The sequence below is a fragment of the Bufo bufo genome, chromosome 6, assembly GCF_905171765.1.
Source record: "Bufo bufo chromosome 6, aBufBuf1.1, whole genome shotgun sequence".
In the NCBI taxonomy this organism is placed as follows: Eukaryota; Metazoa; Chordata; class Amphibia; order Anura; family Bufonidae; genus Bufo; species Bufo bufo.
This window is the reverse complement of record NC_053394.1, coordinates 2,432,565-2,455,969: the sequence shown is the minus strand read 5'-3', so window position 1 is coordinate 2,455,969 and position 23,405 is coordinate 2,432,565. Positions and strand designations below refer to the sequence as shown.

The 23,405-nt window shown below is 31.7% G+C and overlaps 1 protein-coding gene across 1 annotated transcript in view; it reads left to right on the top strand.

Moving 5' to 3' along the window:
• Nucleotides 1-517: 517 nt before the first annotated feature.
• Nucleotides 518-23,405, top strand: part of EMX2 (empty spiracles homeobox 2) — a 71,952-nt gene continuing 49,064 nt past the window's right edge. Inside the window, exon 1 of the mRNA XM_040435668.1 lies at nt 518-977. Coding sequence (XP_040291602.1) covers nt 605-977 — 373 coding nt within the window. The 5' untranslated portion in view covers nt 518-604. The remainder of the gene's footprint in view (nt 978-23,405) is intronic.

The window sequence follows — 23,405 nt, the reverse complement described above, 5'->3', positions numbered from 1 at the left end:
GGTACTTTGATCCAGTCCATGGATGCGGCCCGCAAGTACTTATCTCCAGTCCATGGATGTGGCCCCCAGGTACTTCACCCCAGCCCATGAATGTGGCCCCCAGGTACTTTGCTCCAGTCCATGAATGTGGCCCCCAGATACTTTGCTCCAGTTCATGGATGTGGCCCCCAGGTATTTCACCACGGTTCATGGCTGTGGCCCCCATGTAGTTTGCTCCAGTCCATGGATGTGGCCTCCAGGTATTTCACCATGGTCCATGGCTGTGGCCCCCATGTAGTTTGCTCCAGTCCATGGCTGTGGCCCCCAGATACTTTGCTCCAGTCCATGGATCTCGCTGCCAGCTACTCTACCCCGGTCCATGGCTGTGGCCCCCAGGTGATGGGGCAGTGTCAGGCAGGGGCGGGGCTCCCGGCACTCTGACGCACGAGGAGCCTCCCCTGTGGCGCGGCGTCCAATCAGAGCGTGCGACATGTGCGCAGGAAGCGGAGTGTCAGCGCCGCACTAATTACCGCAGCAGTCGCAGAGCGGGCAGAAGTTGTGGAGAGCGCGGCTCTTCCATGGGCTGAGGACGGAGAGCGCAGCCCGCACCCTGCCCGCACGCACCATGTTCCAGCCCGCTCCCAAGAGGTGCTTCACCATCGAGTCTCTGGTGGCCAAGGAGAGCCCGCTGCCCCGCATAGCCGAGGACCCGCTGCGCCCCGCCGCCCTCAGCTACGCGGGCTCCGGCCACATCAACCCCTTCCTGAACGGCTTCCACTCCGCGGGCCGCGGCGTCTACTCCAGCCCGGACTTGGTGTTCGCAGAGACGGTCTCTCACCCGCAGAACCCCCCGGTGCCCGTGCACCCGCTGCCCCCTCCGCACCCGCTGCCCGCCTCGCACTCCCCGCACCCGCTTTTCTCCTCTCAACAAAGGGACCCGTCCAGCTTCTACCCCTGGCTGCTGCACCGCTACAGGTACCTGGGGCACCGCTTCCAAGGTGAGTCCCGCAACCCTCAACTCCGCAGAAGTTTCCCGGAAAGTTCTGCCGCGGCGCCCGGACACCCCGGCTGCTCTGGTGTCAGGGAGGCGACCCGGGGCTGCCGACAACGAAAGCAAACGAAATCTCGGGGATCCGGGGCCCCGTGTGATCGGCACCGGGGGCCACAATATCCGGCCTCAGATCTGCGGCTCCGGAGAAGTTCACAGCGGAGTCCCGGGACCCGTACACACGGCGCGGCTCTGCTACCTGCGGCCCCGGCTCCGCTTATTGGATACGTAGATAAACAGCTGCGAGTTCACTGTATACAATATATACAATGTGTATGAGTGTAGGGTATATACTGTGTGTATATATATATATCATGTGTAGGATATATAATATGTACGAGTGTAGGGTATATACTGTGTGTGTATATATATATCATGTGTAGGATATATAATATGTACGAGTGTAGGGTATATACTGTGTGTATATATATATATATATCATGTGTAGGATATATAATATGTACGAGTGTAGGGTATATACTGTGTGTATATATATATATCATGTGTAGGATATATAATATGTACGAGTGTAGGGTATATACTGTGTGTGTATATATATATCATGTGTAGGATATATAATATGTACGAGTGTAGGGTATATACTGTGTGTATATATATATATATATCATGTGTAGGATATATAATATGTACGAGTGTAGGGTATATACTGTGTGTATATATATATATCATGTGTAGGATATATAATATGTACGAGTGTAGGGTATATACTGTGTGTATATATATATATATCATGTGTAGGATATATAATATGTACGAGTGTAGGGTATATACTGTGTGTATATATATATATATCATGTGTAGGATATATAATATGTACGAGTGTAGGGTATATACTGTGTGTATATATATATATATATCATGTGTAGGATATATAATATGTACGAGTGTAGGGTATATACTGTGTGTGTATATATATATATATATATATATATATATATCATGTGTAGGATATATAATATGTACGAGTGTAGGGTATATACTGTGTGTATATATATATATCATGTGTAGGATATATAATGTATATATATTATATGTACGAGTGTAGGGTATATACTGTATATATATAATATGTACGAGTGTAGGGTATATACTGTGTGTATATATATATATATATCATGTGTAGGATATATAATATGTACGAGTGTAGGGTATATACTGTATATATATAATATGTACGAGTGTAGGGTATATACTGTGTATATATATATAATGTGTATGAGTGTAGGATATATAATGTGTATATATTATATGTACGAGTGTAGGATATATAATGTGTATATATTATATGTACGAGTGTAGGGTATATACTGTGTATAATATGTATGAGTGTAGGGTATATACTGTATATAATATGTACGAGTGTAGGATATATACTGTATATAATATGTACGAGTGTAGGGTATATACTGTATATAATATGTACGAGTGTAGGATATATAATGTGTATATATTATATGTACGAGTGTAGGGTATATACTGTGTATAATATGTATGAGTGTAGGGTATATACTGTATATAATATGTATGAGTGTAGGATATATACGGTATATAATATGTACGAGTGTAGGATATATACTGTATATATATAATATGTACGAGTGTAGGGTATATACTGTATATATATTATATGTACGAGTGTAGGATATATACTGTATATATATTATATGTATGAGTGTAGGATATATACTGTATATATATTATATGTATGAGTGTAGGGTATATACTGTGTATAATATGTATGAGTGTAGGATATATACTGTATATATATAATATGTACGAGTGTAGGATATATACTGTATATATATTATATGTACGAGTGTAGGGTATATACTGTATATAATATGTACGAGTGTAGGATATATACTGTATATAATATGTACGAGTGTAGGATATATACTGTATATATATTATATGTACCAGTGTAGGATATATACTGTATATATTTAATATGTACCAGTGTAGGATATATACTGTATATATATAATATGTACGAGTGTAGGGTATATACTGTATATAATATGTACGAGTGTAGGATATATACTGTATATAATATGTACGAGTGTAGGATATATACTGTATACAATAGGTACGAGTGTAGGATATATACTGTATATAATATGTACGAGTGTAGGATATATACTGTATATAATATGTACGAGTGTAGGATATATACTGTATATAATAGGTACAAGTGTAGGATATATACTGTATATATATATAATGTGTAGGATATATACTGTTTGCAATATATATATATATATATATATATACTAAGTATGAGTGTAGGATATATACTGTATGTAATATATATAATATGTATGAGTGTAGGCTATATACTATATACAATGTGTATAATATGTGTAGGATATATACTGTATATAATATGTGTAGGATATATACGGTATATAATATATAATGTGTATGAGTGTAGAATATATACTGTATGTAATATATATAATGTGTATGAGTGTAGGATATATACTGTATGTAATATATATAATGTGTATGAGTGTAGGATATATACTGTATGTAATATATAATATGTATGAGTGCAGGATATATACACATATATGCTATAGACAGTATATAGCGGGTGACTGGCGAGCATTGTATGGATCGTGTCGTGCAGTTGTGTCCCGGAGATCTGCTGTATATACAGCTGGAGGTGTCCGGTATATTGTATACGGTATATACAGCTGGAGGTGTCCGGTATATTGTATACGGTATATACAGCTGGAGGTGTCCGGTATATTGTATACGGTATATACAGCGTCTCCTGCAGCTCCTAGCGCGGACTTTTCTGAGGCTGTGTACACCGGGTGTTTATAGGTTATATACTATCACTGCCAATGTATAGTATACCAGGTGTTTCCATAACCTACTGTGAATGAATAGTGTCCGGGGTATTTATATGATATCAGTGTATAATACTCATGGTATTGATATGATGTGAGTTTATAATATGCAGGGTATGTATATACCTATCAGTGTATAATACGCCGGGTATTGATATGATGTGAGTTTATAATATGCAGGGTATTTATATAACTGTCAGTGTATAATATGCAGGGTATTTATATACCTGTCAGTGTATAATACGCCGGGTATTGATATGATGTGAGTTTATAATATGCATGGTATTTATATAACTGTCAGTGTATAATATGCAGGGTATTTATATACCTGTCAGTGTATAATACGCCGGGTATTGATATGATGTGAGTTTATAATATGCAGGGTATTTATATAACTGTCAGTGTATAATATGCAGGGTATTTATATACCTGTCAGTGTATAATACGCCGGGTATTGATATGATGTGAGTTTATAATATGCATGGTATTTATATACCTGTCAGTGTATAATATGCAGGGTATTGATATGATGTAATTTTATAATATGCAGGGTATTTATATACCTGTCAGTGTATAATATGCAGGGTATTTATATACCTGTCAGTGTATAATACGCCGGGTATTGATATGATGTGAGTTTATAATATGCAGGGTATTTATATACCTGTCAGTGTATAATATGCAGGGTATTGATATGATGTCAGTGTATCATACCTCGGGTATTGATATGATGTGAGTTTATAATATGCAGGGTATTGATATGATGTCAGTGTATAATAAGCCGGGTATTGATATGATGTGAGCTTATAATATGCAGGGTATTTATATACCTGTCAGTGTATAATAAGCCCAGTATTGATATGATGTCAGTGTATAATACCCCGGGTATTGATATGATGTCGGGTATAATACCCCGGGTATTGATATGATGTCGGTGTATAATACCCCGGGTATTGATATGATGTCGGTGTATAATACGCCAGGTATTGATATGATGTGCGTTCAATATCCCGGGTGTTTGAATCACTGTGGTGTACAATCTGTCGGGGGTTTATGACGGACTGTACCACATGCCGGGTGTATTCATGACTGAGGGCATATTACACCGTTTTTGTTTCATTTGGTTGGGTATTTACAGTACTGTAATTGTATATAATTATTTGAGTGCAATATTACCGGGTGTGTATATTGAATGATGTCATTATACTATAGAGAACACATTTTTTTTTTTATATATATATCTCATTTTACATACTGAGTACTCCTAGTATACGCCGGCTCGTACTATCAGAGCTTCTGCTATGTGTCCGTTATCAACATCAATGTGAGGACATTATATACTGTAGATTTATATAACAGGATATTATATACTGGGTATTTATATAACTGTGAAGACATTATATACTGTGTATTTATATAACTGTGAGGATATTATATACTGGGTATTTATATTACTGGAAAGACATTATATACTAAGTATTTATATAACTGAGGATATTATATACTGGGTATTTCTATTACTGTCAGGACATTATATACTGGGTATTTATACAACTGTGAGCATATTATATACTAGGTATTTATATAACTGTGAAAACATTATATACTGAGTATTGTTCTATTACTGTGAGGATATTATATACTGAGTATTTATATAACTGTGAGGATATTATATACTGGGTATTTATATAACAGGATATTATATACTGGGTATTTCTATTACTGTCAGGACATTATATACTGGGTATTTATATAACGTAGGACAATATATACTGGGCATTTCTATTACTGTCAGGACATTATATACTGGGTATTTATATAACTGAGGACAATATATACTGGGTATTTATATTACTATGAGGACATTATATACAGGGTATTTATGTAACTGCGATGACATTATATACTGGATATTTATATAACTGAGGATATTATATACTGGGTATTTCTATTACTGTAAGGACATTATATACTGGGTATTTATATAACTGCGAGGACATTATATACTGGATATTTATATAACTGAGGATTTTATATACGGGGTATTTCTATTACTTTCAGGACATTATTTACTAGGTATTTATATAACTGAGGATATTATATACGGGGTATTTCTATTACTTTCAGGACATTATTTACTAGGTATTTATATAACTGTTAGAATATTATGTGCTGGGTATTTATATCAATAGTTAGATATTATTACACAGTCAAAATATTGTATATCGGGTATTTATAATACACGAGGACATAGTATAAGAAGTACTTCTATTACAGTGAAGACATCATCCGTATTGGATGTTTCAGTGCTGCTATTGTATAATAGCGTCCGTATCGCTTACCGCCGAGAGCACATTGTGTTCTGAGTGTCGGCGAGGCGGGGGATCGGGGGGGAGGGGGGGGGGGAATAGTCGCGATATTGTATCAAGCGCGTTTCTATTGCCGGGAAGCTTTGCCTTTAGCGCAACATAGAAGTTGTGTCAGTAATTTACTGCGAATCATTTTAACTGCCCGACTGTGATGTATTTCATGTCTATAGAGAGACTAACATGTAGTATATATACTGTAGAGTGTCTGTATATGATATATATCTGTAGTGTATACAGTATAGTGTATATAAGGTGTAGTTTATACTTGTATATAGTATAGTGTATATAAGGTGTAGTTTATACTTGTATACAGTATAGTGTATATAAGGTGTAGTTTATACTTGTATACAGTATAGTGTATATAAGGTGTAGTTTATACTTGTATATAGTATAGTGTATATAAGGTGTAGTTTATACTTGTATATAGTATAGTGTATATAAGGTGTAGTTTATACTTGTATATAGTATAGTGTATATAAGGTGTAGTTTATACTTGTATATAGTATAGTGTATATAAGGTGTAGTTTATACTTGTATATAGTATAGTGTATATAAGGTGTAGTTTATACTTGTATATAGTATAGTGTATATAAGGTGTAGTTTATACTTGTATATAGTATAGTGTATATAAGATGTAGTTTATACTTGTATATAGTATAGTGTATATAAGGAGTAGTTTATACTTGTATATAGTATAGTGTATATAAGGTGTAGTTTATACTTGTATATACTATAGTGTATATAAGATGTAGTTTATACTTGTATATAGTATAGTGTATATAAGGTGTAGTTTATACTTGTATATAGTATAGTGTATATAAGGTGTAGTTTATACTTGTATATAGTATAGTGTATATAAGGTGTAGTTTATACTTGTATATAGTATAGTGTATATAAGGTGTAGTTTATACTTGTATATAGTATAGTGTATATAAGATGTAGTTTATACTTGTATATAGTATAGTGTATGTAAGATGTAGTTTATACTTGTATATAGTATAGTGTATATAAGGTGTAGTTTATACTTGTATATAGTATAGTGTATATAAGGTGTAGTTTATACTTGTATATAGTATAGTGTATATAAGATGTAGTTTATACTTGTATATAGTATAGTGTATATAAGATGTAGTTTATACTTGTATATAGTATAGTGTATGTAAGATGTAGTTTATACTTGTATATAGTATAGTGTATATAAGATGTAGTTTATACTTGTATATAGTATAGTGTATATAAGATGTAGTTTATACTTGTATATAGTATAGTGTATATAAGATGTAGTTTATACTTGTATATAGTATAGTGTATATAAGGTGTAGTTTATATTTGTATATAGTATAGTGTATATAAGGTGTAGTTTATACTTGTATATAGTATAGTGTATATAAGGTGTAGTTTATATTTGTATATAGTATAGTGTATATAAGGTGTAGTTTATACTTGTATATAGTATAGTGTATATAAGGTGTAGTTTATACTTGTATATAGTATAGTGTATATAAGGTGTAGTTTATACTTGTATACAGTATAGTGTATATAAGGTGTAGTTTATACTTGTATATAGTATAGTGTATATAAGGTGTAGTTTATATTTGTATATAGTATAGTGTATATAAGGTGTAGTTTATACTTGTATATAGTATAGTGTATATAAGATGTAGTTTATACTTGTATATAGTATAGTGTATATAAGGTGTAGTTTATACTTGTATATAGTATAGTGTATATAAGGTGTAGTTTATACTTGTATATAGTATAGTGTATATAAGATGTAGTTTATACTTGTATATAGTATAGTGTATATAAGGAGTAGTTTATACTTGTATATAGTATAGTGTATATAAGGTGTAGTTTATACTTGTATATAGTATAGTGTATATAAGGTGTAGTTTATACTTGTATACAGTATAGTGTATATAAGGTGTAGTTTATACTTGTATATAGTATAGTGTATATAAGATGTAGTTTATACTTGTATATAGTATAGTGTATATAAGGTGTAGTTTATACTTGTATATAGTATAGTGTATATAAGATGTAGTTTATACTTGTATATAGTATAGTGTATATAAGGTGTAGTTTATACTTGTATATAGTATAGTGTATATAAGGTGTAGTTTATACTTGTATATAGTATAGTGTATATAAGATGTAGTTTATACTTGTATATAGTATAGTGTATGTAAGATGTAGTTTATACTTGTATATAGTATAGTGTATATAAGGTGTAGTTTATACTTGTATATAGTATAGTGTATATAAGGTGTAGTTTATACTTGTATATAGTATAGTGTATATAAGATGTAGTTTATACTTGTATATAGTATAGTGTATATAAGATGTAGTTTATACTTGTATATAGTATAGTGTATGTAAGATGTAGTTTATACTTGTATATAGTATAGTGTATATAAGATGTAGTTTATACTTGTATATAGTATAGTGTATATAAGATGTAGTTTATACTTGTATATAGTATAGTGTATATAAGGTGTAGTTTATATTTGTATATAGTATAGTGTATATAAGGTGTAGTTTATACTTGTATATAGTATAGTGTATATAAGGTGTAGTTTATACTTGTATATAGTATAGTGTATATAAGGTGTAGTTTATACTTGTATATAGTATAGTGTATATAAGATGTAGTTTATACTTGTATATAGTATAGTGTATATAAGGTGTAGTTTATACTTGTATATAGTATAGTGTATATAAGGTGTAGTTTATACTTGTATATAGTATAGTGTATATAAGATGTAGTTTATACTTGTATATAGTATAGTGTATATAAGATGTAGTTTATACTTGTATATAGTATAGTGTATGTAAGATGTAGTTTATACTTGTATATAGTATAGTGTATATAAGATGTAGTTTATACTTGTATATAGTATAGTGTATATAAGATGTAGTTTATACTTGTATATAGTATAGTGTATATAAGGTGTAGTTTATATTTGTATATAGTATAGTGTATATAAGGTGTAGTTTATACTTGTATATAGTATAGTGTATATAAGGTGTAGTTTATACTTGTATATAGTATAGTGTATATAAGGTGTAGTTTATACTTGTATATAGTATAGTGTATATAAGGTGTAGTTTATACTTGTATATAGTATAGTGTATATAAGGTGTAGTTTATACTTGTATATAGTATAGTGTATATAAGGTGTAGTTTATACTTGTATATAGTATAGTGTATATAAGGTGTAGTTTATACTTGTATATAGTATAGTGTATATAAGGTGTAGTTTATACTTGTATATAGTATAGTGTATATAAGGTGTAGTTTATACTTGTATATAGTATAGTGTATATAAGGAGTAGTTTATACTTGTATATAGTATAGTGTATATAAGGTGTAGTTTATACTTGTATATACTATAGTGTATATAAGGTGTAGTTTATACTTGTATATAGTATAGTGTATATAAGGTGTAGTTTATACTTGTATATAGTATAGTGTATATAAGGTGTAGTTTATACTTGTATATAGTATAGTGTATATAAGGTGTAGTTTATACTTGTATATAGTATAGTGTATATAAGGTGTAGTTTATACTTGTATATAGTATAGTGTATATAAGATGTAGTTTATACTTGTATATAGTATAGTGTATATAAGGAGTAGTTTATACTTGTATATAGTATAGTGTATATAAGGTGTAGTTTATACTTGTATATAGTATAGTGTATATAAGGTGTAGTTTATACTTGTATATAGTATAGTGTATATAAGGTGTAGTTTATACTTGTATATAGTATAGTGTATATAAGGTGTAGTTTATACTTGTATATAGTATAGTGTATATAAGGTGTAGTTTATACTTGTATATAGTATAGTGTATATAAGGTGTAGTTTATACTTGTATATAGTATAGTGTATATAAGGTGTAGTTTATACTTGTATATACTATAGTGTATATAAGATGTAGTTTATACTTGTATATAGTATAGTGTATATAAGGATGTAGTTTATACTTGTATATAGTATAGTGTATATAAGGAGTAGTTTATACTTGTATATAGTATAGTGTATATAAGGTGTAGTTTATACTTGTATATAGTATAGTGTATATAAGGTGTAGTTTATACTTGTATATAGTATAGTGTATATAAGATGTAGTTTATACTTGTATATAGTATAGTGTATATAAGGTGTAGTTTATACTTGTATACAGTATAGTGTATATAAGGTGTAGTTTATACTTGTATATAGTATAGTGTATATAAGGTGTAGTTTATACTTGTATATAGTATAGTGTATATAAGGTGTAGTTTATACTTGTATATAGTATAGTGTATATAAGGTGTAGTTTATACTTGTATATAGTATAGTGTATATAAGGAGTAGTTTATACTTGTATATAGTATAGTGTATATAAGGTGTAGTTTATACTTGTATATAGTATAGTGTATATAAGGTGTAGTTTATACTTGTATATACTATAGTGTATATAAGATGTAGTTTATACTTGTATATAGTATAGTGTATATAAGGTGTAGTTTATACTTGTATATAGTATAGTGTATATAAGATGTAGTTTATACTTGTATATAGTATAGTGTATATAAGGTGTAGTTTATACTTGTATATAGTATAGTGTATATAAGGTGTAGTTTATACTTGTATATAGTATAGTGTATATAAGGTGTAGTTTATACTTGTATATAGTATAGTGTATATAAGGTGTAGTTTATACTTGTATATAGTATAGTGTATATAAGGTGTAGTTTATACTTGTATATACTATAGTGTATATAAGGAGTAGTTTATACTTGTATATAGTATAGTGTATATAAGGTGTAGTTTATACTTGTATATACTATAGTGTATATAAGATGTAGTTTATACTTGTATATAGTATAGTGTATATAAGGTGTAGTTTATACTTGTATATAGTATAGTGTATATAAGGTGTAGTTTATACTTGTATATAGTATAGTGTATATAAGGTGTAGTTTATACTTGTATATAGTATAGTGTATATAAGGTGTAGTTTATACTTGTATATAGTATAGTGTATATAAGGTGTAGTTTATACTTGTATATAGTATAGTGTATATAAGGTGTAGTTTATACTTGTATATAGTATAGTGTATATAAGATGTAGTTTATACTTGTATATAGTATAGTGTATATAAGGTGTAGTTTATACTTGTATATAGTATAGTGTATATAAGGAGTAGTTTATACTTGTATATAGTATAGTGTATATAAGGTGTAGTTTATACTTGTATATACTATAGTGTATATAAGATGTAGTTTATACTTGTATATAGTATAGTGTATATAAGATGTAGTTTATACTTGTATATAGTATAGTGTATATAAGGTGTAGTTTATACTTGTATATAGTATAGTGTATATAAGGTGTAGTTTATACTTGTATATAGTATAGTGTATATAAGGTGTAGTTTATACTTGTATATAGTATAGTGTATATAAGGTGTAGTTTATACTTGTATATAGTATAGTGTATATAAGGTGTAGTTTATACTTGTATATAGTATAGTGTATATAAGATGTAGTTTATACTTGTATATAGTATAGTGTATATAAGGTGTAGTTTATACTTGTATATAGTATAGTGTATATAAGGAGTAGTTTATACTTGTATATAGTATAGTGTATATAAGGTGTAGTTTATACTTGTATACAGTATAGTGTATATAAGGTGTAGTTTATACTTGTATATAGTATAGTGTATATAAGGTGTAGTTTATACTTGTATATAGTATAGTGTATATAAGGAGTAGTTTATACTTGTATATAGTATAGTGTATATAAGGTGTAGTTTATACTTGTATATAGTATAGTGTATATAAGGTGTAGTTTATACTTGTATATAGTATAGTGTATATAAGGTGTAGTTTATACTTGTATACAGTATAGTGTATATAAGGTGTAGTTTATACTTGTATACAGTATAGTGTATATAAGGTGTAGTTTATACTTGTATATAGTATAGTGTATATAAGGTGTAGTTTATACTTGTATATAGTATAGTGTATATAAGGTGTAGTTTATACTTGTATATAGTATAGTGTATATAAGGTGTAGTTTATACTTGTATACAGTATAGTGTATATAAGGTGTAGTTTATACTTGTATATAGTATAGTGTATATAAGGTGTAGTTTATACTTGTATATACTATAGTGTATATAAGATGTAGTTTATACTTGTATATAGTATAGTGTATATAAGGTGTAGTTTATACTTGTATACAGTATAGTGTATATAAGGTGTAGTTTATACTTGTATATAGTATAGTGTATATAAGGTGTAGTTTATACTTGTATACAGTATAGTGTATATAAGATGTAGTTTATACTTGTATATAGTATAGTGTATATAAGGTGTAGTTTATACTTGTATATAGTATAGTGTATATAAGGTGTAGTTTATACTTGTATATAGTATAGTGTATATAAGATGTAGTTTATACTTGTATATAGTATAGTGTATATAAGATGTAGTTTATACTTGTATACAGTATAGTGTATATAAGGTGTAGTTTATACTTGTATATAGTATAGTGTATATAAGGTGTAGTTTATACTTGTATACAGTATAGTGTATATAAGGTGTAGTTTATACTTGTATATAGTATAGTGTATATAAGGTGTAGTTTATACTTGTATATAGTATAGTGTATATAAGGTGTAGTTTATACTTGTATATAGTATAGTGTATATAAGGTGTAGTTTATACTTGTATATAGTATAGTGTATATAAGGTGTAGTTTATACTTGTATATAGTATAGTGTATATAAGGTGTAGTTTATACTTGTATATAGTATAGTGTATATAAGATGTAGTTTATACTTGTATATAGTATAGTGTATATAAGGTGTAGTTTATACTTGTATATAGTATAGTGTATATAAGGTGTAGTTTATACTTGTATATAGTATAGTGTATATAAGGTGTAGTTTATACTTGTATATAGTATAGTGTATATAAGGTGTAGTTTATACTTGTATATAGTATAGTGTATATAAGATGTAGTTTATACTTGTATATAGTATAGTGTATATAAGATGTAGTTTATACTTGTATATAGTATAGTGTATATAAGGAGTAGTTTATACTTGTATATAGTATAGTGTATATAAGATGTAGTTTATACTTGTATATAGTATAGTGTATATAAGATGTAGTTTATACTTGTATATAGTATAGTGTATATAAGGTGTAGTTTATACTTGTATACAGTATAGTGTATATAAGGTGTAGTTTATACTTGTATATAGTATAGTGTATATTAGGTGTAGTTTATACTTGTATATAGTATAGTGTATATAAGGTGTAGTTTATACTTGTATATAGTATAGTGTATATAAGGTGTAGTTTATACTTGTATATAGTATAGTGTATATAAGGTGTAGTTTATACTTGTATATAGTATAGTGTATATTAGGTGTAGTTTATACTTGTATATAGTATAGTGTATATAAGGTGTAGTTTATACTTGTATATAGTATAGTGTATATAAGATGTAGTTTATACTTGTATATAGTATAGTGTATATAAGGTGTAGTTTATACTTGTATATAGTATAGTGTATATAAGATGTAGTTTATACTTGTATATAGTATAGTGTATATAAGGTGTAGTTTATACTTGTATATAGTATAGTGTATATAAGGTGTAGTTTATACTTGTATACAGTATAGTGTATATAAGGTGTAGTTTATACTTGTATATAGTATAGTGTATATTAGGTGTAGTTTATACTTGTATATAGTATAGTGTATATAAGGTGTAGTTTATACTTGTATATAGTATAGTGTATATAAGGTGTAGTTTATACTTGTATATAGTATAGTGTATATAAGGTGTAGTTTATACTTGTATATAGTATAGTGTATATAAGGTGTAGTTTATACTTGTATATAGTATAGTGTATATAAGGTGTAGTTTATACTTGTATATAGTATAGTGTATATAAGGTGTAGTTTATACTTGTATATAGTACAGTGTATATAAGGTGTAGTTTATACTTGTATATAGTATAGTGTATATAAGGTGTAGTTTATACTTGTATATAGTATAGTGTATATAAGGTGTAGTTTATACTTGTATATAGTATAGTGTATATAAGGTGTAGTTTATACTTGTATATAGTATAGTGTATATAAGGTGTAGTTTATACTTGTATATAGTATAGTGTATATAAGGTGTAGTTTATACTTGTATATAGTATAGTGTATATAAGATGTAGTTTATACTTGTATATAGTATAGTGTATATAAGATGTAGTTTATACTTGTATATAGTATAGTGTATATAAGGTGTAGTTTATACTTGTATATAGTATAGTGTATATAAGATGTAGTTTATACTTGTATATAGTATAGTGTATATAAGGTGTAGTTTATACTTGTATACAGTATAGTGTATATAAGGTGTAGTTTATACTTGTATATAGTATAGTGTATATTAGGTGTAGTTTATACTTGTATATAGTATAGTGTATATAAGGTGTAGTTTATACTTGTATATAGTATAGTGTATATAAGGTGTAGTTTATACTTGTATATAGTATAGTGTATATAAGGTGTAGTTTATACTTGTATATAGTATAGTGTATATAAGGTGTAGTTTATACTTGTATATAGTATAGTGTATATAAGGTGTAGTTTATACTTGTATATAGTATAGTGTATATAAGGTGTAGTTTATACTTGTATATAGTATAGTGTATATAAGGTATAGTTTATACTTATATATAGTACAGTGTATATAAGGTGTAGTTTATACTTGTATATAGTATAGTGTATATAAGGTGTAGTTTATACTTGTATATAGTATAGTGTATATAAGGTGTAGTTTATACTTGTATATAGTATAGTGTATATAAGGTGTAGTTTATACTTGTATATAGTATAGTGTATATAAGATGTAGTTTATACTTGTATATAGTATAGTGTATATAAGGTGTAGTTTATACTTGTATATAGTATAGTGTATATAAGGTGTAGTTTATACTTGTATATAGTATAGTGTATATAAGGTGTAGTTTATACTTGTATATAGTATAGTGTATATAAGGTGTAGTTTATACTTGTATATAGTATAGTGTATATAAGATGTAGTTTATACTTGTATATAGTATAGTGTATATAAGGTGTAGTTTATACTTGTATATAGTATAGTGTATATAAGATGTAGTTTATACTTGTATATAGTATAGTGTATATAAGGTGTAGTTTATACTTGTATACAGTATAGTGTATATAAGGTGTAGTTTATACTTGTATATAGTATAGTGTATATAAGGTGTAGTTTATACTTGTATATAGTATAGTGTATATAAGATGTAGTTTATACTTGTATATAGTATAGTGTATATAAGGTGTAGTTTATACTTGTATATAGTATAGTGTATATAAGGTGTAGTTTATACTTGTATATAGTATAGTGTATATAAGGTGTAGTTTATACTTGTATACAGTATAGTGTATATAAGGTGTAGTTTATACTTGTATATAGTATAGTGTATATAAGGTGTAGTTTATACTTGTATACAGTATAGTGTATATAAGGTGTAGTTTATACTTGTATATAGTATAGTGTATATAAGGTGTAGTTTATACTTGTATATAGTATTGTGTATGTAAGGTGCAGGTTTTATTTTTTTACACTAATGGGATTATGCTTACTGGGGCCCAAATTGGATTCTTAATTCTGAGCGGCACTAATGGGGTCAATAATAGTATTGGGAGCCACAGTATGATAGCAACTTCCCGCCCCCTTGTAAAGCCAAGCCTTTGCCACCACATCCACTTTGGGTTGTGGCTTAACTTTGCCGGTATTTTTTGTTGGGAAAGGTGTCAACCCGAAATGTGTATATTATATGTATGTAGTATAGGTTGCAGTATATATGGTGTATGTAGTATAGGGTGCAGTATATATGGTGTATGTATGTAGTATAGGGTGCAGTATATATGGTGTATGTATGTAGTATAGGGTGCAGTATATATGGTGTATGTATGTAGTATAGGGTGCAGTATATATGGTGTATGTATGTAGTATAGGGTGCAGTATATATGGTGTATGTATATAGTATAGGGTGCAGTATATATGGTGTATGTATGTAGTATAGGGTGCAGTATATATGGTGTATGTAGTATAGGGTGCAGTATATATGGTGTATGTATGTAGTATAGGGTGCAGTATATATGGTGTATGTATGTAGTATAGGGCGCAGTATATATGGTGTATGTAGTATAGGGTGCAGTATATATGGTATATGTATGTAGTATAGGGTGCAGTATATATGGTATATGTATGTAGTATAGGGTGCAGTATATATGGTGTATGTATGTAGTATAGGGTGCAGTATATATGGTGTATGTATGTAGTATAGGGTGCAGTATATATGGTGTATGTATGTAGTATAGGGCGCAGTATATATAGTGTATGTATGTAGTATAGGGTGCAGTATATATGGTGTATGTATGTAGTATAGGGTGCAGTATATATGGTGTATGTAGTATAGGGTGCAGTATATATGGTGTATGTATGTAGTATAGGGCGCAGTATATATGGTGTATGTAGTATAGGGTGCAGTATATATGGTGTATGTATGTAGTATAGGGTGCAGTATATATGGTGTATGTATGTAGTATAGGGTGCAGTATATATGGTGTATGTATGTAGTATAGGGTGCAGTATATATGGTGTATGTAGTATAGGGTGCAGTATATATGGTGTATGTATGTAGTATAGGGCGCAGTATATATGGTGTATGTAGTATAGGGTGCAGTATATATGGTGTATGTATGTAGTATAGGGTGCAGTATATATGGTATATGTATGTAGTATAGGGTGCAGTATATATGGTGTATGTATGTAGTATAGGGTGCAGTATATATGGTGTATGTATGTAGTATAGGGTGCAGTATATATGGTGTATGTATGTAGTATAGGGCGCAGTATATATAGTGTATGTATGTAGTATAGGGTGCAGTATATATGGTGTATGTATGTAGTATAGGGTGCAGTATATATGGTGTATGTAGTATAGGGTGCAGTATATATGGTGTATGTATGTAGTATAGGGCGCAGTATATATGGTGTATGTAGTATAGGGTGCAGTATATATGGTGTATGTATGTAGTATAGGGTGCAGTATATATGGTGTATGTATGTAGTATAGGGTGCAGTATATATGGTGTATGTATGTAGTATAGGGTGCAGTATATATGGTGTATGTATGTAGTATAGGGCGCAGTATATATGGTGTATGTAGTATAGGGTGCAGTATATATGGTGTATGTATGTAGTATAGGGTGCAGTATATATGGTGTATGTATGTAGTATAGGGTGCAGTATATATGGTGTATGTATGTAGTATAGGGTGCAGTATATATGGTGTATGTATGTAGTATAGGGTGCAGTATATATGGTGTATGTATGTAGTATAGGGTGCAGTATATATGGTGTATGTAGTATAGGGTGCAGTATATATGGTGTATGTATGTAGTATAGGGTGCAGTATATATGGTGTATGTATGTAGTATAGGGTGCAGTATATATGGTATATGTATGTAGTATAGGGTGCAGTATATATGGTGTATGTATGTAGTATAGGGTGCAGTATATATGGTGTATGTATGTAGTATAGGGTGCAGTATATATGGTGTATGTATGTAGTATAGGGCGCGGTATATATGGTGTATGTATGTAGTATAGGGTGCAGTATATATGGTGTATGTATGTAGTATAGGGTGCAGTATATATGGTGTAAGTATGTAGTATAGGGTGCAGTATATATGGTGTATGTATGTAGTATAGGGTGCAGTATATATGGTATATGTATGTAGTATAGGGTGCAGTATATATGGTGTATGTATGTAGTATAGGGTGCAGTATATATGGTGTATGTATGTAGTATAGGGTGCAGTATATATGGTGTATGTATGTAGTATAGGGTGCAGTATATATGGTGTATGTATGTAGTATAGGGTGCAGTATATATGGTGTATGTATGTAGTATAGGGTGCAGTATATATGGTATATGTATGTAGTATAGGGTGCAGTATATATGGTGTATGTATGTAGTATAGGGTGCAGTATATATGGTGTATGTAGTATAGGGTGCAGTATATATGGTGTATGTATGTAGTATAGGGTGCAGTATATATGGTGTATGTATGTAGTATAGGGTGCAGTATATATGGTGTATGTATGTAGTATAGGGTGCAGTATATATGGTGTATGTAGTATAGGGTGCAGTATATATGGTATATGTATGTAGTATAGGGTGCAGTATATATGGTATATGTATGTAGTATAGGGTGCAGTATATATGGTGTATGTATGTAGTATAGGGTGCAGTATATATGGTGTATGTATGTAGTATAGGGTGCAGTATATATGGTGTATGTATGTAGTATAGGGTGCAGTATATATGGTGTATGTATGTAGTATAGGGTGCAGTATATATGGTGTATGTATGTAGTATAGGGTGCAGTATATATGGTGTATGTATGTAGTATAGGGTGCAGTATATATGGTGTATGTATGTAGTATAGGGTGCAGTATATATGGTGTATGTATGTAGTATAGGGTGCAGTATATATGGTGTATGTATGTAGTATAGGGTGCGGTATATATGGTGTATGTATGTAGTATAGGGTGCAGTATATATGGTGTATGTATGTAGTATAGGGTGCAGTATATATGGTGTATGTATGTAGTATAGGGTGCGGTATATATGGTGTATGTATGTAGTATAGGGTGCAGTATATATGGTATATGTATGTAGTATAGGGTGCAGTATATATGGTGTATGTATGTAGTATAGGGTGCGGTATATATGGTGTATGTATGTAGTATAGGGTGCAGTATATATGGTGTATGTAGTATAGGGTGCAGTATATATGGTGTATGTATGTAGTATAGGGTGCAGTATATATGGTATATGTATGTAGTATAGGGTGCGGTATATATGGTGTATGTATGTAGTATAGGGTGCAGTATATATGGTGTATGTAGTATAGGGTGCGGTATATATGGTGTATGTATGTAGTATAGGGTGCAGTATATATGGTGTATGTATGTAGTATAGGGTGCAGTATATATGGTGTATGTAGTATAGGGTGCAGTATATATGGTATATGTATGTAGTATAGGGTGCGGTATATATGGTGTATGTATGTAGTATAGGGTGCAGTATATATGGTGTATGTAGTATAGGGTGCGGTATATATGGTGTATGTATGTAGTATAGGGTGCAGTATATATGGTGTATGTATGTAGTATAGGGTGCAGTATATATGGTGTATGTAGTATAGGGTGCAGTATATATGGTGTATGTAGTATAGGGTGCAGTATATATGGTATATGTATGTAGTATAGGGTGCAGTATATATGGTGTATGTATGTAGTATAGGGCGCGGTATATATGGTGTATGTATGTAGTATAGGGTGCAGTATATATGGTGTATGTATGTAGTATAGGGTGCAGTATATATGGTGTATGTAGTATAGGGTGCAGTATATATGGTGTATGTAGTATAGGGTGCAGTATATATGGTGTAAGTATGTAGTATAGGGTGCAGTATATATGGTGTATGTATGTAGTATAGGGTGCAGTATATATGGTATATGTATGTAGTATAGGGTGCAGTATATATGGTGTATGTATGTAGTATAGGGTGCAGTATATATGGTGTATGTAGTATAGGGTGCAGTATATATGGTGTATGTATGTAGTATAGGGTGCAGTATATATGGTGTATGTATGTAGTATAGGGTGCAGTATATATGGTGTATGTATGTAGTATAGGGCGCGGTATATATGGTGTATGTATGTAGTATAGGGTGCAGTATATATGGTGTATGTATGTAGTATAGGGTGCAGTATATATGGTATATGTATGTAGTATAGGGTGCAGTATATATGGTGTATGTATGTAGTATAGGGTGCAGTATATATGGTGTATGTAGTATAGGGTGCAGTATATATGGTGTATGTATGTAGTATAGGGTGCAGTATATATGGTGTATGTATGTAGTATAGGGTGCAGTATATATGGTGTATGTAGTATAGGGTGCAGTATATATGGTATATGTATGTAGTATAGGGCGCGGTATATATGGTGTATGTATGTAGTATAGGGTGCAGTATATATGGTGTATGTATGTAGTATAGGGTGCAGTATATATGGTGTATGTATGTAGTATAGGGTGCGGTATATATGGTGTATGTATGTAGTATAGGGTGCAGTATATATGGTGTATGTATGTAGTATAGGGTGCAGTATATATGGTGTATGTAGTATAGGGTGCAGTATATATAGTATATGTATGTAGTATAGGGCGCGGTATATATGGTATATGTATGTAGTATAGGGTGCAGTATATATGGTGTATGTATGTAGTATAGGGTGCAGTATATATGGTGTATGTATGTAGTATAGGGTGCAGTATATATGGTGTATGTATGTAGTATAGGGTGCAGTATATATGGTGTATGTATGTAGTATAGGGTGCGGTATATATGGTGTATGTATGTAGTATAGGGTGCAGTATATATGGTGTATGTATGTAGTATAGGGTGCAGTATATATGGTGTATGTATGTAGTATAGGGTGCAGTATATATGGTGTATGTATGTAGTATAGGGTGCGGTATATATGGTGTATGTATGTAGTATAGGGTGCAGTATATATGGTATATGTATGTAGTATAGGGTGCAGTATATATGGTGTATGTATGTAGTATAGGGTGCAGTATATATGGTGTATGTATGTAGTATAGGGTGCAGTATATATGGTATATGTATGTAGTATAGGGTGCGGTATATATGGTGTATGTATGTAGTATAGGGTGCAGTATATATGGTGTATGTAGTATAGGGTGCGGTATATATGGTGTATGTATGTAGTATAGGGTGCAGTATATATGGTGTATGTATGTAGTATAGGGTGCAGTATATATGGTGTATGTATGTAGTATAGGGTGCAGTATATATGGTGTATGTAGTATAGGGTGCAGTATATATGGTGTATGTATGTAGTATAGGGTGCAGTATATATGGTGTATGTAGTATAGGGTGCAGTATATATGGTGTATGTATGTAGTATAGGGTGCAGTATATATGGTGTATGTAGTATAGGGTGCAGTATATATGGTGTATGTAGTATAGGGTGCAGTATATATGCAGGGACGGTGTTAGACAAAATGTGGCCCTGGGCAAATTCAAAAGTGGGGCCCAAATCTTGTAATGTACTAACAACACAGTTACATTGTGTCGATTCCGGCCTCCCTCACAGATTTACACCCCGTAAAGCTCCTCACACAGATCTTCACCCTCATGGCCCCAGAATATGCCACATGCCCCCTGCCCTCACAGCAATGAGTTCCTCTTACTCACTGCATCTGAGAGTGTTAAAAACCGGAAGCGCGGGATTCCACTCCAGGCGCGTTTCTCCCCAGAGGAGATAAGGGAAAGCATCTTGTTCTAAAAATGAGTCTCAGCCTGTTCTCGGCTTCCAGGCTCATTGTCAGTATATCCCAGTTCAGGCCACTAGGTGGCAGCACTGAACTGTGATAAAGTGATTTCTATACAGAATAATGGAGCATTTTACATCTGATGATTGTAAGTTGTGGTCCACTTGGGGGACTTGGCAAAAAGAAAAAAAATGTAAAAAAAAGTTTTCAAAAATATGAAAAAAACATAAAAATTTAAATCACTTCCATTCCCCAAAATAAAAAGAAACAAAAAAAATAGAATTATAGGCATCGCAGCATGTGAAAGCGTCCATACTGTTAAAATATTTTTAAAAAGTTAGCCCTTACGGTGAATGGCATAACAGAATAAAATTAAAAAAAAAAACATTTTGAGTTTTTTTCATCACTTTATCTCTCAAGAAAATTTAAGTGATCAAGTCATACACAACCCAAATGGTATTGTCAAAAACGACAGATCCTCTGATCCAAAAATGAGCCCCCACACATCTCCGTGGACATAACTATAAAAAAGTTATAACGGTCAGAATATTGCGATGAAAATAAAAAAAATAATAAGGTCCGTAGTGGGGGGGGCTGTTAGGGTTGCCACCTTTCCCAACAAAAAATACTGGTTACCTAAAAGTTAAAAAGGTTGGTGTGGGTTAATACAGGTGTTATTTGATCATGTTTTGCTCCATTTTTTTCACAATAAAATCTAATTTCTCACTGTTGGGAACACCCTGTGTATTTAAGTTTTATTTAGCCTCTATTTAAAAAGAGTTTCTGTAGGGATTTGAACTCACAACCTTCTACATTATGGGCAAGTACCTTAACCACTGGGCTATAGAGCTCAAGGCTGAGTCACTTCTGAAAAACAGCATAGAAGTTTCTCTTCTATTATACAAGAGAAACTTCTATGAGGTTTTTCAGCACCGACTCAGCATTGAGCTCTATAGCCCGGTGGTGATGTTTCTTGCCCTTTAATGTAGAAGGTTGTGAGTTCAAATCCCCATAGAGACATTTAAAAAAATGAAGTCTAAGTTAGATTCATATACACAGGGTGTCCCTAAGCATAATGACACCTAAGCTGGGAACTTCCCCACTCTGGAGTCCCGACTGTTAACCCTTTATATGGTATAGGGAGGAGTATATATATATATACATAGTGTTTAGGAGGTGTGTGTGTATATATAATATTTTTTTTTTTATATATATATACTAGCAGAAGGGCCCGGCCTCGCTCCGGTATATTTCATCTATTTCATTTAATGTTTGTGTGTCCAGTATCCACTATAACAGTGACCTCCACAGCGGTCGCCCCTTTATTAGTGACCTCTACAGTACCCCATCTCCTTAAGGCTACATGCACACGACCATGGTGTGTTTTGCAGTGCGCAAATCGTGGATCTGCAAAACACGGATGGCGTCCGTGCGCGTTCCGCAATTTGCAGAACGGCACGGACAGCCTTTACATAGCGCGGACAAGAATAGGACATGTTATATTTTTTTTGCGGGGCCATGGAACAGAACAACAGATGCGGACAGCACACGTAGTGCTGTCCGCATCTTTTGCGGCCCCATTGAAGTGAATGGGTCCGCACCCGAGCCGCCAAAACGGTGGCTCAGATGCGGACTAAAACAACGGCGTGAGGC